General features: G+C 39.0%; 1 protein-coding gene across 1 annotated transcript in view; it reads right to left on the minus strand.

Moving 5' to 3' along the window:
* Positions 1 to 5,341: 5,341 nt before the first annotated feature.
* Positions 5,342 to 15,883, minus strand: part of GLUD1 (glutamate dehydrogenase 1) — a 28,966-nt gene continuing 18,424 nt past the window's right edge. Inside the window, exons 6-13 of the mRNA XM_041474392.1 lie at positions 14,250 to 14,429; positions 12,616 to 12,753; positions 11,420 to 11,557; positions 11,212 to 11,292; positions 10,340 to 10,463; positions 9,349 to 9,440; positions 7,319 to 7,381; positions 5,342 to 6,706 (exon numbers count right to left, since the gene is read on the minus strand). Of these exons, the coding sequence (XP_041330326.1) occupies positions 6,587 to 6,706; positions 7,319 to 7,381; positions 9,349 to 9,440; positions 10,340 to 10,463; positions 11,212 to 11,292; positions 11,420 to 11,557; positions 12,616 to 12,753; positions 14,250 to 14,429 (936 nt within the window). The 3' untranslated portion in view covers positions 5,342 to 6,586. The remainder of the gene's footprint in view (positions 6,707 to 7,318; positions 7,382 to 9,348; positions 9,441 to 10,339; positions 10,464 to 11,211; positions 11,293 to 11,419; positions 11,558 to 12,615; positions 12,754 to 14,249; positions 14,430 to 15,883) is intronic.

Below are 15,883 nucleotides of genomic sequence, written 5' to 3' on the forward strand. Positions count from 1 at the left end.
TCCAAAGAATTTGGATTTATTCATAATTCAGCTACTTTTATGCTGAAGCATGAAAGAAAAACACCAGGATGTGGACGATTGGAAGGGAGATATCTTCATTTGAAAAATTGATTTCTTTCTGATTTTGACACAGAGTAGTCCTAGAAATGCCTATTTTGTGGCAGCTTTTTGATGTTCCTAACTTCTTTAACATGGGGGAAACATCTACTGTTTCCTATGCTGGAAGACAATATGGATATTTTAGAGGGGACATTTGTCATCTTCAAAGGAGCTGAGCACTAATCTCAATCAGCTGATGGAACTAAGTGTTCAGGAGTCAACAAACTCTAAGAGCAAAGTGTATAAATAGTAGCTGCAGTCCTTCCCCCTGAAGCCCTTTGCCTGACCCTGCCTACATCTTCCCAGCAAGTCCTGCACTGCAGCATGGCTCTTCCAGCTGGAGCTGAATTCTGGAACAACAGAGGAGGGTCCCAGGCACTGGCCTGACTTTGGCCAGTTTTGTGCAATCTGCACATACCTTGATGTCAGGCAGTAAATATACAGCACGTGATGCTGAACTCATCACTCCACTGTTAGTACTGCACTGACTGGAAGGATTCTAGAGGTATCCTCTCAACCCCCATTTAAATGAAAAGAAAGGGGGATTAATGTCAGATTTCAAGTAAAAAAAAGACTGTCTCTCTGGTGGTCTTGCAACTATTCATTACCTTGTTTCTGAACTACTTCTGTTGTGCCTGCACGTGCCCCAAAGGCAGGATCCCATGAGCCATTGCCAAGTACAGAGTGGCACAACTGAGCTTTGCAAGTATCTAAAATTAGCACCTATCCCATGGGTCCTGAAGGGAGTTACAAACTTGGCTGTGACCCAAGACTGCTATGGGAAGCATTTGTCTGCTGCACCTTGTGAGCAGTGAACATCATTCACATTAGGAAACTACAGCAAAAGATGGCATGTAATGATAATTAGCATGTTTTTTGAGCAGTAGAAAATGTCCTACAAGCTCCAGGTGAAATAGGTCACTGGTTTTTACAAGACACTTAATAAAACCACTGTTGAAGAGACATTCAGTGCAAGCCTGGAGACCTTTGAAGTTTTAGACACTCCCAGTCCACTTAAAGATCTTTCCTCACCTCAGCATTTCTCCCTCCTGCCACTTCCATGAGGAATGTCTTGCTCAGTCAGCCACCTCCTTGGTATCTGTTGTGCAGAAGACATTTATGGTGTTTTTTAAAAAGTAGTAATTGGAGCCAGGGGTAATAAATGCAGGTCCAATGCAAGGCCGTTTGCCCCAAACTTCTGACTCTTGTAAGCAAGACTTCTCTGATTGTAGCTTTTGGAAGCTGATCATGTAAATATTTACCACTATTTTCTAGGCTATAGGCCTTTAAGACAATACTTTCTCTTGCTCTTCATTTTTCAGTATGTCTCTTCTATTGAACTTTTCCATGCTTTTAAAAATACACTGGTTTCTTACAGAATACATTTTCTTTAGGTATAAGAAAGGATATTAGACTAATCATTTTTGATATGCTGCTCATACAGCATGCCAGTTCACAGAGTGAGCACCAGTTTATGCAGCTGGTAAAGGACTCTTTACCAATCAAACTGCCCTCAGCAGATCCTAGCCAGGCTAAGTAAAATGAAAGTTTCATTGCACCTAATTCTCTACTAGGGCTTGTTTCTTGACAGTTTAGGTCCCCCACATTAACATCCATAATCTTCATCTATCCAAGATACATGGATACTGTGGGGAACTGCAACCAGAGTCCTAATAGCACCTCTACCGCTAGATCAGGATGCCCATCCTTATGGAATAATTATTCATCTTCTAGCCCTGAAACATTTAGGGAACCCTTTGAAAATGTGATTGTTGAAATTAGGGGAAGGGTAAAGACTGTTTAATTGACATTTTTTTCTCTTAACTGCAGTTGACACTGTGAACCAGACTGTGCAGCAAGCAGCAGAACAGGCTAAGGCTGCTGGTCAGAAAGGTACGGTAGTGTTTGTGTTTATTTCAAAATGGCATGACCCAGACAGGGTCCTCAACCCTGCCCTGCTTCTTGTCCCACACCTGGTGGGAAAGGGGAGCTATTGCAATGATGCTACAGTTACCTTTGCTTTCTTCTCTTTTAAAAGCACTTGATGAAGTCTACAAAGTTGCTGAAACTGGTGAAAAAGCTGTAAAAAATGTAGCAAACCAAGCAACTTCATGGGGCAAAAGCTTTGGACAATAAAGATCAAAATGTATCACCACTGAAATTGTTGTAAACAAGTTTCTACTGCATATACTCTTAAATAAAGACAATACTTACACTCTGCCCGGCTTGCATGTTTTCCTTTGGTTACACACATAAAAACACATTTACAATCACTGGTCTAGAAAGAAAATCACTGGATTACTGCACAGAGTAGGCAGCTAGAGCTGTGCCAAGCTACTAATGCCAAGATGTTTTTTGGTTTGGTTTTTTTTTGGGTTTTGTTGTGGTGTAAGGGCTGACTTAAAGTGGGCAGCATGTCAAGTCAAGCACTTTTGAGCTGGTCTCCCATTTGTCACTGAGCCTAAGTCCTGACTGTGTGTGTGGGTACAACTATCGCAAGTTGAGCACCCAACAGACAAGGTAAGAACTGCCCTCTCCAGACAAGGTAAGAACTTCTGTGCGTGTTCTGATCTCACTGGTAAAATCACAGTTAGCTCCTGTGCTGAGGAAGGCTCAAGCATGTTTGAGGTGCATGTGACACTGCACAGCAGCACTGCGACACTCAGAGCCAATGCCAGCAGCAGGAGGCTGCACTGCTGCCAGCAGAGTGCTTGGCTGCAGTACCTGCTTGGTGCTGAGCTGGGTCACTGGGGCCACTCCAGCAGCTCTGCACAGCGCAGCAATGCTGTGCCACAGACATGGCACTGACATGGCTGCAGGGCTCCTGTGAAACCCACACAGGGACAGCAGCTGGAAGAATTACAACCAGGTAGTTCTGAGTAATGCATCAACAACCAGAAAAAATCCTCAAAAGCCAGGAACACTCTGTTGCGCATATGAACATAGAATGAGATACTAGAATCTGATACTACACACTTCTCAATTAGTAACAGAATAATTTAGAGGTTACTTACCCAGCATCTTGAAATCACAGCAAGAATTTCCATTTCTTTGACACTTCTTCCTGATGGTGGCAGTTGACACCAATCAAAAAGAGGTGCAGTACTGAGTTATTTTCTGGGATAAAAAAAATTATTGTTCTGCTTGCTCTTCTATAGAATAGAAACATTTTGTATTTAGTAGTTTGCAGGTGGCATGTGACCCTGAGCACTGTGGTTATCATCCTCATGGGATTCACTTGCAGCTTTAGAGTACTTGCTGAGCTGCTATTCAACATAACTATGTACCTAGGCAGTATCAAGTGCTGAATGGGAGTTTACAAACACTCAGTAAGGATGTGCTTTGCTCTCTGTAGTAGGTGTGGTCCAGAGCAAATCCGTGTTCTGAGCTGACTTCTGGTCCTGGCTGGCTCCCTGCCAAACAGTACAGCAAATTTTTTAGTAAATGTCTAGTGGCATATAAGTGAACACAAGCAGTGATAAGGTTATTAGCTGGCAGATAAGTCTTGTGTGTTTGTGTGTGTGTACACAAGAATAATATGTAAGGAGGGTCTGACACCTAACTCAAGTTACAGTTTTAGTGAAAAACCCCCAGTATTTATAATATGCATCACAGAGAGTGATTGCTTTCAGCTGTGGCTTGGGCTGGGAAAAGGCTAGAGTTGCTCTGTACTCAAACCTTTGAAATCACATTAACTCATAGAAACTGTACAAAATTTTGCTACTTTCTTCTCTCTGTTGTTGTTGCTGGGTGTTGAGAGGTACATGCACAAAATGAAATAAGGAACATGCAACTTTTTTTTCTTAACTGTCTGGTCACATTAGAAGTGAGGCCAATAATGCTCAGAACTGGTGTGAGATTATTTCAGAGCAGGCTATCACAAGAAGTCTGGGGACACTGATAAGGATTTGGTTCTTGTGTTTAGCTACAAAGCGCAAATCAGCTGATGTGCTCTCAAGTCAGCCTCCAAGCATTTGTCTCCTCGAGAATCTAAACTCTTTGATTGAAAGTACCTTAAGTTGTTGTAACACTGGCCCTTGGATATGCTTGGATTCATGTCTCCAGCACTTGATTCTTTAACGAGAGGTCAGTAACTACTGCAATCAAGCTGCTGAGTAGAGGTCAAGTGAACCTTAAGGGCTCATCTCTGGGTTTAGTAAAATCATGCCAGGTGGTTAGGGCTGGTTTTTTTTCCAAGATATCCCCAGAAAAGAAGTGGTAATGTGTGTGTACACAAGAGTAGAGGATGCTAGTGTATTGGGGAATACAGGCATGGTGCAGGCTTTTGCTTTTTTCCCCTTCCAATCCAAGATATCCCCAGAAAATAAGTGGTAATGTGTGTGTACACAAGAATAGAGGATGCTAGTGTACTGGGGAATACAGGCATGGTGCAGGCTTTTGCTTTTTTCCCCTTCCAAGTTGGTAGGAGGTAGAAGATGTCCCAGTTAGCTATCTGTGCCAGCTTTCTGTATGCTCCAGCACTGAAAGGGTCCCATTTTTGAAGTTTGCCCAGCCAAACTAGGGCTGCTTTACCAACTATAGAGGAAATTAAGCAGGGGAGGGAGAACAACAATAAGAATTTTGCCTTAAATTAATCTGCTGCCAGATAATGCAACACTACTGTTAAGAGTATTTCTATTTTTTGTAATACAACTGTTTATTTGTGAGCTTTTGGCCTCCAAGTTTTGGTTACAACTTGTCAGAGCTGAACTGTTAAAGTCATAATTTTGTTTTACTTTATAATGATTTATGTAAAAACGGCACTGAAGGATATGATCCAGGATATAGATCTTGTGTTTAGATATCCATACCTTTATCACAATAATTCTCAAGCTCTAAGGGTTCATATTTTTTTAAATAGTATCAGTGTGTATATAGATATGCTGCACTTATTTTATCTGTAGTACTTTTACAACCCTAGATGCCAGCATATATGATGAAGTAAGCCACCAATTAAATGCCTCACACAGGTTTATTGCTCCATGCTAACTACTAAATAGTTCTTCACACAAGTTTTAGAGGATAAGCTAAAAAGACCTGAAATGATTTACTAAATATATGCAACTTCAAAATCTTGCTGACAGGCAAGTTCAAGAGACAAAGATCTGTATTAGTGAGCGCCTTCAGATAATTCAGAGACATTATCTCAGTAGTGGTCAGGTAATGAACTGACATGTGTGCTGTGAAGAGATGCAGATTGTAGCTATTGCATGAAATAGAAAACAGTAATACACCAGCATAGTTGGTTTGGAAAGGTCAACTTTTTTTTTTAATAACTGCTCTCTCTCCAGGTTATGTCATGCAGTTACAAAGTAGTTAGGAAAAAAGCATGAGTTTCTGGGAGGGACTAATTGTCTTTTTAAAAAAAACATTCATATTCATTACATAAATAACATCTGGCACTTCAAGGGGACTCCAAGGGAAAAAAGCCTTAAACTTCAAAAACTGTGCTTGATCCAATATTTTGTTGAGGTCCATTTTGTTGTACTTTATGTTCAAAACTTTCAAGACCTCCTGATGACAAAAAAAAAAAAAAAAAAGGCTGTGTGTGTTAAGACAGTGAATTAAGTTTATAGCAGCATTCTAACTCCTCTGTGGTTTGGCCAATGATTTCTGGGTTCAGTTTCACTCTAATTGTTCACTGAGGCAGTATCTAATTTTCAGAAAGCCTCTGAAAGGAAAAGACTGAAAAATAATTCCAAAAAACCTAAGTATGATTGCTTACCAAATTCAGAATATCCCTTTCTTAAAAAAAGGAAACAACCTATAGTCAGAGTAGTTATGTAGATACTTGATTAAAAACATAACTAGAGTTGCTCAATAGTTTCAGCTTATAAAAATATTAGTCTGTCAGCGCTACAAACGTCATGATGATAGTCAAACTAGCTTGAACAAGCAAGGAAAGGCAGTCCTGTAACAGTAGCACAGTTAAAGAAAAAATATTGCCTTAAGAGAATCTGGCCTGAAGCTTTACTACAAATAAAAACTAGACTCCTATCAAAGTTAATCCCTGCTGGAGGCCCATTCTTCCTTTGACAATGCCACAGCATTGATCATACAAGGCCTTACTGAAAGTGCTGAAGCCAAAATTATGTCATTAAACAAAAGTGCATGAAGTAATAATGAGCCAAGTGCTCATATAGTACAGTATCTGATCTGAAGTCTGAGAAGTGGCTCAGGTGGCAAGACCACTCTTTCATACATAAAATGTACCATTTTGTTTTGTAGGCGAAACACCCAGAATGGCCCCCACAAGTGCAGATGAACTGTTATCTTCAGATACATACTTGTATACAATTTCCTAATCCATGGATTTTTATTGTAAAAAAGACTAGTTTGGAACTGAAACTAATTGAGAATAGAATCCACTATAATGTCAGAAGAAAGAAAATTTTGTGGTTACATGTAAACTTGTGATAAGCTTTCTCAAGAAGAGGGTACATTAACAGCGAGGGGTGGGATACAACAAGGAGCGGTCATGGCCTGTTTATGTAAAGGTCAAACCAGCCTCATTGTACACTTTGAAGACTTTCTCAATTGCATTGACATAGGCAGCTGTTCTCAGGTCCAGACCCAGGTTGTATGTCATGGCAGTACGCATGATTTGCTGAAACAGAAAAGGTTACATGTAGTTTCTGCAGGTTTCTCCATAGGAGCTCAACAATTTTGCTTGTAGGATCCAAGTAAGGAGTAAAAAGTAAGGAGCTACTAGATTGGTGTCAGAGCTCTGATCCTTTGTGTATCAATTCAGAAATTTCTTGATTGCCCTTACAACTGAGAGCTGAAAGGGAAGGACATCTTTCCCAGGTCACTATATTACCCCTTTTCAAGTCTTACACTGATAGGAGAGATGAGATGTTTTAAGTAGCCTTTGTCCCACTAATTAAACATACAGCATAGAGGAATTGATCTAAAACTGCTAATGGTGAAGTAAAGCACTCTTGTGTACGTGTCCCAGATTAGCCAGGTACAAAAGAACAACAAGAAAGTTTCTACTTACTACAGCTTCTACCAGAATAATCTCTAATGGTTATTATAACCAGTTAAAGTTGGCCATGATGGCACAGAGCAGAAATTCTTCATACTCTGACTTTCATTAACCACATACTACTTATCTCATCCTTTACTTGCAAAGAAATTCTGCACAATCTATTCAAAAACTGTCCCAAAGTCATGGGATTTTCCTTCATGTAAGTGTATAGAGTCATGCAGTATTTACCCGGGCAGAGCGTTCCATCGTGTAAGCCAACCCAGAGTGCACAATGTCTTTCTCAGAAGCACCCTGCAACAACAGAGAATAAAATCCAGGTTTAATCCTTGATTTTTAGTCCTTTTGTGTCCTAAAACACAAAAAGGTCCTCATTGTGTGCTGGGGACAATGACACGTTAGATTCCTGTCATTACTGGAGCTTGCTCACTCATTCTCTTCTAATGATGGGTGAAGAATCTAAACAGCCTTTACTGTGTTATGTGAGGAGCTAGCTATGGTCAATTCAATTCTGAAACCTCACATGTAAGCACTGAAGACTTTCATGAGCCCAGCTTCTAGATGCATGATGCTACCATTATCTACTGATATAGTAATTACTGTTTTCTGCCTTCAGGCCACACAGTAAATATTAAACAAAAACGTTTCCAAGAGTCAACAACCTATTGCAATTGTTTTGAAGACAGACAGGTTTTAGGAAGGGCATAGATCCCAAATTCATGTACTCCACATTACATTAGCCCTTAGCAACTCCATAGCTTTATTTCCATTAAAATTTAAATACACAGAACAATAAGCAGTTGAAGAATTAAGATGACTCATTATAGGTTCAATGTCCCATCATCCTGATTGCTATAATTTACTAGTAATTTGATATCTGGGTCCACAAAATACTTGTTTTCCTTCAAATACGAATTTGGGCTGGAAGCAGAAAGTACTAGGCCAGTTTCTATGGCTTGTGTTTAAGAGATCCAGCATTTGCTTTAAGCCACAGAGCCCATCACATGCTACTCAAATAGCCTAACATGTATAAAATGTACCATTCTGGATCAGGCTAAAGTCTATTGCTATCACCTGGCTGTAGTCCAAGTTTATATGCACTTCCCCTGATTTCTTCCTAAGGAAGCATGGTTCAACATTTTTCACAACTTGCTGGACTTTCCCCCCCTCCTCATTTGTCCCACCTCCTCCTGAATTTGAGTTTAAAAACCTAACCAACTGATGCTTTTAGTTTCTATGTATCCCTTGGCAGAGTATTGCACACCTGAACTGTCTGCTCTGCTTGGAACTATTCTCTTATTCTTAATTCTGCACCTCACTGTGCTGGTTTGGTTGGAACACATCTCACTCTCTTCCACCATTCCCTGCAGGAAACAAACTATCCTTACCCACCACTTGCCATATCCCTCATTCTACAGACCACTGTCTCCACCTCAGGCCTTGCCCAGGCTAGAAGGACCTAGGTTCGTTCATTGTTCCATGCTGGAGAAGCTCCTGTACTTTTATCTATCCTTGTCATCTTGCTCTGAACTTTTGCCACCCTTCCAGTGTTTGAAGATGCAGAGACCTAACCTGCACACAGTATTCAGAAGGCAGTACACTCTGAATTCATGTGGTGCATCATTAGTCAGTCTCACCCTATCAGAACAATTTCTAATGCTGGATTTGGTTATTGACTGCTGTGGATTTCTAGGCTTGTATTTTGTCATCACCTCCACAATTTCCTTTCAAATGCAAATGGATGAGCTCACAATCCATCCCTTCATGTGGAAATTTCCCCACCATGTACTGCTACACAATAGATAGCAATGAATTTTACCTGACGTTTCTTTGCCTGTTGATTCACTCTTAAAGGAACAAGCTACAGTTTTTCACCCAGTTGTTATTCTGGAGTTACAGAAACATCAAACTGTCTGTGGTGTGATATCTTGTTCAAAGTTTTTTGGAAAACCAGGCAAACTATATCAACAAGAGCTCCAAAATACAAAAAGCATCTGTATTAAAACTGTAGCTTTTTTACTACATTGGAGGTATTTTACATGGACTGAAGTAAAAGAAATCAAAAATAGCTTATTTCCAATATTCTGAAGCAGTTCAGATCATTTGCTTGCTTTGTTTGGCCATCAGGGTAATCATATACTAATGCTTTGCTTGGGGAAAAGTGCTCCATGATAGCTACAATGGTGAAATTTAGATTTCAGTTATAATATCAGAGCACAGCTCCCCTAACAGTAAAAATAAAACCAGCAGCAACTACTTACCGATATCCTATCTTGAAATTCTGCTGTAGGCACAACTGGAATAGTTCCCCCATGTTTCCCAAATTTTCTTTCCAAGCTTTCCTGGACAGACACTAGGAAAAAAAAAAAAAAAAGTAGATGCAAGGTAACTGACAAATGTGATATTTTAGGTTTTTTTTTTTTTCCTTAGGACATGAGCAGTGCTTTGGTATTTTCATTGATATTAATTTCATCTTAGTTCTTGAAATTCTGAAATTCCTAAACAGCTACAAAGAGCATTTGAGACAACACAGTCTCAAAGTTAAGAAAGGGATTTAAATGAGAATGGCCATACCTCTCTACTACTTTAGAAACACCTTAAAATGTATGATTTACGAGAGAGTGGGTTATATTAAAAACTATACAGGTGTATGTTTTGTCAAGTCCAGTGTCTCAAGATTCTAATATTTTCTACAGAGCACTGTTTAAAATGGAGCAACATCCTCCAATTCTCCTCCAGTGAGCTTCCTCTCTTTACACAATTGTTATTGTTTTCCAGAAAGCAGGCAGCACAGAATGACCACAAGTGGAGCTGTGAGCCATAAGCAGGTTTTTCCAGTGCCTGTCTCTATTATATTATTTGCCTTTATAGAAATCCTTTGCTGTTGTATGTGCAGAACAATGGCACCTGCTTGAACTTCATTTGAATGCTTCCTAAATACCAAGTGTACAGCTGAAAGATGTTTATTAAGAAGTACTATTTCACTTAAGTGGCTTGATTTCACCATTTTACAAAACTGAGGAAAGAATTTAAAGATAACCAGAAAAATATACATTTAACTTAAGTCATTAGACTTAGTTTCAGGTCAGTTAGCCTATGAAACCTTTTCTATTCTTGAGTAAGCAGCAATTACAGACTTCTGGGGAAATTGTGGTGAATTTAAAAGAGTTCTGTTTCCATTTGTTCCCGTTTGGTGTTTGCTAGTCCAGTCTATTAATTAAACAGTGCATGGAAGCAGAAGTGAGCACTTACTGAGCAAGTGGTAGTTTGAATCCCTTTCATATTTGAAAGTCAGACGGCCATAACTGACATGGTTCAAGTTTTTCAGCCATTCAAAGTAGGATACTGTTACACCACCAGCATTCAGGTAAAGATCCTGCACAGAAAGAAGAAATATTTTGAATTGTGACCATATGACAAAGCACTATCATATTTTACAAAAGCAAGCAGTATTATGTCCAAGGCACTACTTTAAACTGCAGTACAGAAGACAATCCAGTTCTTATTCTTACAGGACAACATCCTCTTCTTCAGTTCAGGGATTATTTCTACTTCAGAGCACATCAAGTTCAGGTGTGCTTGACAGACTACTTACTTCTATTTTAGCACAAGACTTTAAGAAAATTAGAGCATTCTTAGGCCATCTCAGTGAGTAAAGGCTGAAGATCAGCTACTCTATGTAGCAAGATCACTTGATCAGGACACCCTTCCTCTGTGAAAAAAATTGTCATTACAGCTGGATAGGTCTTATTCTTTCAAACTATCACTACACATACTCTATACTCTCTGCAGTACACAGTTCTGTCAGAGCATCACCTAGACAGACCATGTCTAGAAACTGGCCAGAATATTTACTCTTCCTTCTTACTGTGTTTAGTGCACTTTTGATTGAGCAAATGTCAGCTAACAATCATTATCTTTGGTCATTTACAGTTGTAGTGAGGTCTTTAATAAATATAATAATTCTTCAGCAACATTGACACCCACTTTGTAGACATCAGTTATTAAAAAACATTCTTAGAGAATGAATGGCTATTAATAAAAACCTTCAATAACAAGGTCTTGGTACTCTTCACAAAAATGTTCCTTTGAAATGAAAATCAAAGGTGATGATAGAACCTTACAGGGATAACCATGATATTCCGCTCCAAGAAGATTTTGTCAGCTTCAGGAGTTGTAGGCCCATTGGCACCTTCAGCAATAATCTGAAAGAAACCACAGCACAGAGAAACTCAGAGGTACAGATTTGGGTTTGTTCATGCTGATTATTGAATATTAGTATTTAAACAGACCATCTCTGGTTTTCATTTCCATTTGAACTCTCTGACTTACTTTTGCTTTAACCTTGTGTGCATTGGCCTTGGTCAACTGCTTCTCGCTGGCAGCAGGGATGAGAATGTCACAGTCTGTTTCCAGAATGCTGCCCTCAAGTGGCTTTGCTTTAGGGAAGCCCATGATTGTCCCGTGTTGCTGTGTGAAGAAAACAAACCACAGTGGTTTCAGTGTGTTGTGCACTCATGCCGATTTCTTCCCTTCTGACTTTCAGAGTGAGTACTAGAGAGAGACAGCACATAATGTAACTCCTATCCTTACTTAGACATAAAAAGCAAGCTACAAAGCTTCAGGAACAAAGTTCCCAAGACTGAAGCATAACTGCTTTCTGCATAAAGACACTGAGAAACATCTGGGCTCTGTAATATTTTAAAAAAAAGGTTCCTCTTAGCTCTTAAAATAGTTTTCAAACAACCAAAATGACTCACTAGTCTGCTACACCCAGGATAAGTTGCACCACATAAGAATCAAATGGTTTTTAAAATTCAGTACTAGAATGATAGCTTTTGTTTAGTGATAGAATCTACATTCTTTTGAGACAGAGGGTGATAAAGAAATTCAAACATTCCCTATATAAAAGCAGACACATAAAATAAGCCCCTAAGAAGCTTTAAGTAGAAGATTGTATTTTAGTGCCTGTGAACTGTCCCCTCAAGTCTGCTTCACTTGGAAGCTGAAATAAAAAGACCACATCCAGTTTTCATTATAAACTACACATTCAAGTCACACTGCCAGGCAGGCTTTCATTCTTTCAGAAACATCTAATAGGTAAGAAACAGCAAAAGTACATTTTGTACATCTTAAATGACCATGTGCTTGTGATTCTCAGTCAGGAATCCTTCAGGAACCTTCTCGCCCTGGTTCCTTAAGACTTCCTTTCTAGTTTAGGCATAAGAAAGGCAATATAATAATAATTCCAATTCTGAAAACAAAGTAATTAGCCTGCACACATACAGACTTTTTTGAGAGTCAGGTCAAAGGGTAAAAAAGGTGTATTAATTTGCTTTTAACCTGAGTTTGCCTTCTTGTTGGGGATAAGAAGGAAAGTCAGAAGAATCAATATTTCTAAGCCATTTTGTAAGGACTATTTGCAGCATGCTTTAAATATCACACCACCAGTTTACAGTCATCAGTCATTCTATGTACTTGCAAAGCTGACAAAAACGAAACTCTTTCTGCTTAGCTAAGTTTCATACCAATTTGAAATCTTCTAGTTCCTTTGGGTCAATCCCATCAGGATTCCAGATGGAACCATTAAACTCTCCAACAGCGACACATTTTGCGCCAAAACGATGCAAGTATCTCATAGAATGCAAGCCCACGTTACCAAATCCCTGAGGGTGGAAAGAGAAAGGGAAAAGTAGTTAACCCTCCAGTTAAAATGGTGATTACTGCTAGGGCTAATACAGTTTTAAATAGTTCTTCATCTACTGGCACATCTTGGCATCAGATGATGTGCATAGGCAAGATGGGAGAAATCTACATACATTCCATTCTTGTCTGAATCTCACTGCAGAAACTGTGCACTGTAGCCAGCAATGTACAGTTGTGATAAATGTTTTATACTGGAAATATAGAAAAGAAGGGATAATGCTACTATGAAATTGTCAAAACTATGATGTTTATCAACCTGGGAATGTTCTGTGTATCCACTTTATGACTGGCACCCTCTTAAAGGGATTAATGGATTTTTGTATGACCACTGACTTAATTCCAGGCCATTAAGTTCCTTTACTTCCAGGATGCTGATGTTCTGGAAGTAAAAGTACACACATAGCAGACAAAAAGTCATATGATCAATGTTGAAAGTTTGTCGTACGATTCTGTGCTGAAAAAAAAAGCTGAATAATGAATTCCTATATAACACAGCTTCAATTATATTTGGGATTTTTGCTTATGTATTAGAAGCAAACTTTGATAGAAGAGTCTGTCCTGCTTTAGGTCTCTTTGAAATGCTCTAGGTTCATTTTTCTATCAGAATTTTCTGCTTTTCTTATGGCAATGTTTTCAGTCTCCGTTTTGCGTAAAGGCCTGTTGGTTCCTCTGCCGGGCATGAAAATGCCAAAGTGCAGGGAGAGGAGTGTGCTACTGGGCCTGTGCAGGGCAGAGGTGTTTGTTCAGACCACAGGTTAACCAGAGGACAACTTGGAGGTTACAATTACTCTGGTATTTCTTTTGAAACAAGCACTTTTGAAAGCAACAAAACAAATCAGTTCCTTAAATGCTCCATTTAACATACTGTTTAAAGTTGAACAAGTTTCCTTTCTTGGAAATTTTAAGAACAATAATGCATATTACTGACTATCAAACACTTTCGAAATTCATCTACATAAATCCCCAAGTCTTAGGAACACCAAAAATGTACATTCAACTACACAAATTCAGGATAAGGTCTTAATTTCTATTTTTCCAACTGCTTATTCTGTAATGGAACCCTGAATTTCTCCTCTTGTTAAATTTTTTATTGTAAAACATCGCAACAAATTTTGTGTAGGTAAAACCAGTGTCACAGCTCACTGAAAAGTGTGCTTAGTTTAAAGACCTCCTGTAACAGTATTTCATTAGGTCTTTACAGCTTACAAGATCATAAAGACTATAGAGATTTGGCTTTGTGCCTGTAGAGTGCAATTGAAAGTTCAGTTTATAAAAACCAGTCCAAAATAAAGTACACGTATGTTGCTTGAAAAATGTTTCTGAAGTTTGAGAGTAACGGTTAACTTGGAAGTTTTAAAGCTCTCTCAGTTTTTGAGGGCTACAGCCTGTTTTAAAAACAGCTCTATTGAAAGTCTATGTACTGTTTCTTTTCCTACAGTCCAAGGAAAAAAGTTACCTGAACAGCAAATGTTTTGTCTCCAAATCCTGGAGTCATTCCTAATAAGCTCATATATGAGGCTTCATTGATGAAATTTTCAATTCCATGGAAGACACCACGGCCAGTTGCAGATATACGTCCATGGATCCCACCCTGGCTGATGGGTTTACCAGTTACACATGCATGTGCATTAATATCCTGTAAAACAGCAAAGGACTTGTGAGACATGGAATGAATCAATCAAAAAACAGATGGAACAAGAAGTTTTGTACACTTCTGACATAAGGGAAAACAGAAATTTTAAGAGTCAGAACATTATATAGCTTAAATGAATTTAGTTTGTAAAGATGATTTCCTTCCTCACTTTGTGTGAACACCTCAGAATATTCTGTCAGGAAAGTTGTGTAATGCAGTAGTGGATATGGTCTGTGATTTTTTTGTTGCCTCTAAGTGTGTGTGTTAACTTCAGTCTGAGTATCATGGTGACATCCACAAGCAGACAAATCAAAAATCTTCAAGAATGTTTCTTAAAGTCAATTCCTATTTACAGCCACAATTTCTTTACATCACTACTTTTGATGTCATAATTTTTTAAGGGCTCAGACATATCCTTGAACTAGCTTTTAATCATCTTTAAACAGTGTTTAGTGTTCCTTTATAACAAATCCAGTTATTTTACAATTACAAAATGAGGCATGAGGTCTGTAGTCAGAATACAGGGATGCTCTCAGAGGAAATCTGGAGTTTGAAGGTCATATGGGAAAAGTTGTGTAATTACTACTTTTATTCAGAAAAGCAGCATTTACAATCTAGCCTCTATTCTTAATTTGGTGGCAATAAAATTAAGTTTTCCATATTCACATAGCCAAGATAAAATAGCTATTTAAAACCATAGCTGATTTTTCCAATTGGAATTAATAACAAGAAATTCTTCCAAACCAGACACTGGAACTCCCTCTTCTGTCACCAGTGGTTCCCATGCTCCCACACCCTGGGAGCACAGTCACATGGTGGCTTGGCTTCCAGCACAAGTGAAAAAGTAGGGATGAAAGAGAATGCACTGAAATGAGAGTGCCAGCAGCCGGATGGGTTTCCATTCCACACATTCACTGATGGAGGGAGGCTCCCTCTGCTCCATCCCTTGTGCCAAAGGCATTTGCATGCCTGTGGTGCAGGGTGCTTGGTGAGAGGAAGGAAAGGAGCAGACAAAAGTAAGTGGAGGCAGAATGGCTGGAGGAGACTAAGCCATAATGAAGACTAAAACTATTCACTGTTTGAAAACGACAGTGAGGTAACATATAAGCCTCTGTAAGAACAATGAACGTGATGCTGGGCTTGTCACAGAATTCCTAATTCAGCCTCCCAAAACACAGCTCGCTGCTCTCCATAAGCTGTATGCTCCCTCTTGTGGCATGTCAACTGTAACAAACATTGGCAGGGGTGTTCTCTTGGCCTGATGCTTTGATGGACTTTCAGGTTTTTATTCTGTTATGCGGTCTTAAACTATGCTTTGGGCTTTGTGCATTCACAAAAGAGGGAATATATTTTATAAATATGTGAAGAAATACAGCTTCCAACCATATATAAGGATGTATTTATCAAAGTCCTTTCCTGTGTACCAAAAGTCAGTTGATTGTGTCAGGAAGTACAGA

The sequence above is a fragment of the Pyrgilauda ruficollis genome, unplaced genomic scaffold (genome assembly GCF_017590135.1).
Source record: "Pyrgilauda ruficollis isolate IOZ18807 unplaced genomic scaffold, ASM1759013v1 scaffold11, whole genome shotgun sequence".
Taxonomy (NCBI): Eukaryota; Metazoa; Chordata; class Aves; order Passeriformes; family Passeridae; genus Pyrgilauda; species Pyrgilauda ruficollis.